At 66.1% G+C, this 1,024-nt stretch overlaps 1 protein-coding gene across 1 annotated transcript in view; it reads right to left on the bottom strand.

The window, feature by feature from the left end:
- Positions 1-728: 728 nt before the first annotated feature.
- LOC116829703 (striated muscle-specific serine/threonine-protein kinase-like) overlaps positions 729-1,024 on the bottom strand; it is a 5,212-nt gene continuing 4,916 nt past the window's right edge. Inside the window, exon 4 of the mRNA XM_075061399.1 lies at positions 729-741. Within this exon, the coding sequence (XP_074917500.1) occupies positions 729-741 (13 nt within the window). The remainder of the gene's footprint in view (positions 742-1,024) is intronic.

Below are 1,024 nucleotides of genomic sequence, written 5' to 3'. Positions count from 1 at the left end.
TACCCGGGGGGGCCGCAGGGCGAGGGCCCAGCCAATACCAGGGGGGCCACAGGGCAGGGCGAGGGCCCAGCAAAAACCAGGGGGGCCACAGGGCAGGGAGAGGGCCCAGCCAAAACCAGGGGGGGTCACAGGGCAGGGCGAGGGCCCAGCCGATACCCAGGGGGGGTCACAGGGCAGGGCGAGGGCCCAGCCGATACCCGGGGGGGGTCACAGGGCAGGGCGAGGGCCCAGCCGATACTAGGGGGCACAAGGCAGTGCAAGGGCCCAGCTGGGGGTGGTACCAGGGGGGGCACGGGGTCCTGGGACTCCACGGCAGCAAAGCCATGACATGCAAGAACTGGGTGGGGGCAGGGGATGGAGCCCCCAGTCAGGTGCCGTGGGGGAACCCAAGCAAAGAGAAGCACTGGCCCAGCACGGCACTGCAGTGGGGATCCTGGAGCCAGCCCCACTTGGGCACCGTGCTCGGGGGAGGGGAGCTCTGTCCCGCACTCACCTTCACGTCCAGGTGCAGGATGCTGCAGCGATGCAGGTAGCTAAGCCCCTCAAGCAGCTGCCGCATGTAGGAGCGAACCTGCAGGAGACAAGGCCGGTGAGCCAGCACCGCCGAGGGGGAGCAGTGTCCAGGCAGGCCCCATGAGCAGCCCCCCACGGGCAGAGGACGGGACCCAGGTTATTGCCCCAGTGTGACGCGGGGGGGGGGGGTAACTGACCTCGGAGTGTCTCTAGCTTTACTGGGGCTGTCTGCATGGGGGAGGGCAGAGCAGGGGGTGACTTTAGGGGAGGGACGGGACCTGAGCCTGTAACCTGAGCCAGGAGGGGGGGTGGGGCCAGTTGACACCTTGGCCTGGACAAAGGGAGAGCAGGAGCCGGGTGTGATGAACTAGAAATGTTCTTAATGTTTGCTCTGAATACTGTGTTGGTGCCTCAGTGTCCCCTAGGCAGTTCTTAAGTATCTGGCAGAGCAAAGGGCCAGTGCACCTAATGCCTGGCACTCTGTCTCCTAGCAACTGATGGCCTGGGCCCC

This window comes from Chelonoidis abingdonii, unplaced genomic scaffold (assembly GCF_003597395.2).
Source record: "Chelonoidis abingdonii isolate Lonesome George unplaced genomic scaffold, CheloAbing_2.0 scaffold0492, whole genome shotgun sequence".
NCBI lineage: Eukaryota > Metazoa > Chordata > Testudines > Testudinidae > Chelonoidis > Chelonoidis abingdonii.
Note: the sequence above shows the minus strand (reverse complement) of the source record. Positions and strands in the feature narration are given on the sequence as shown.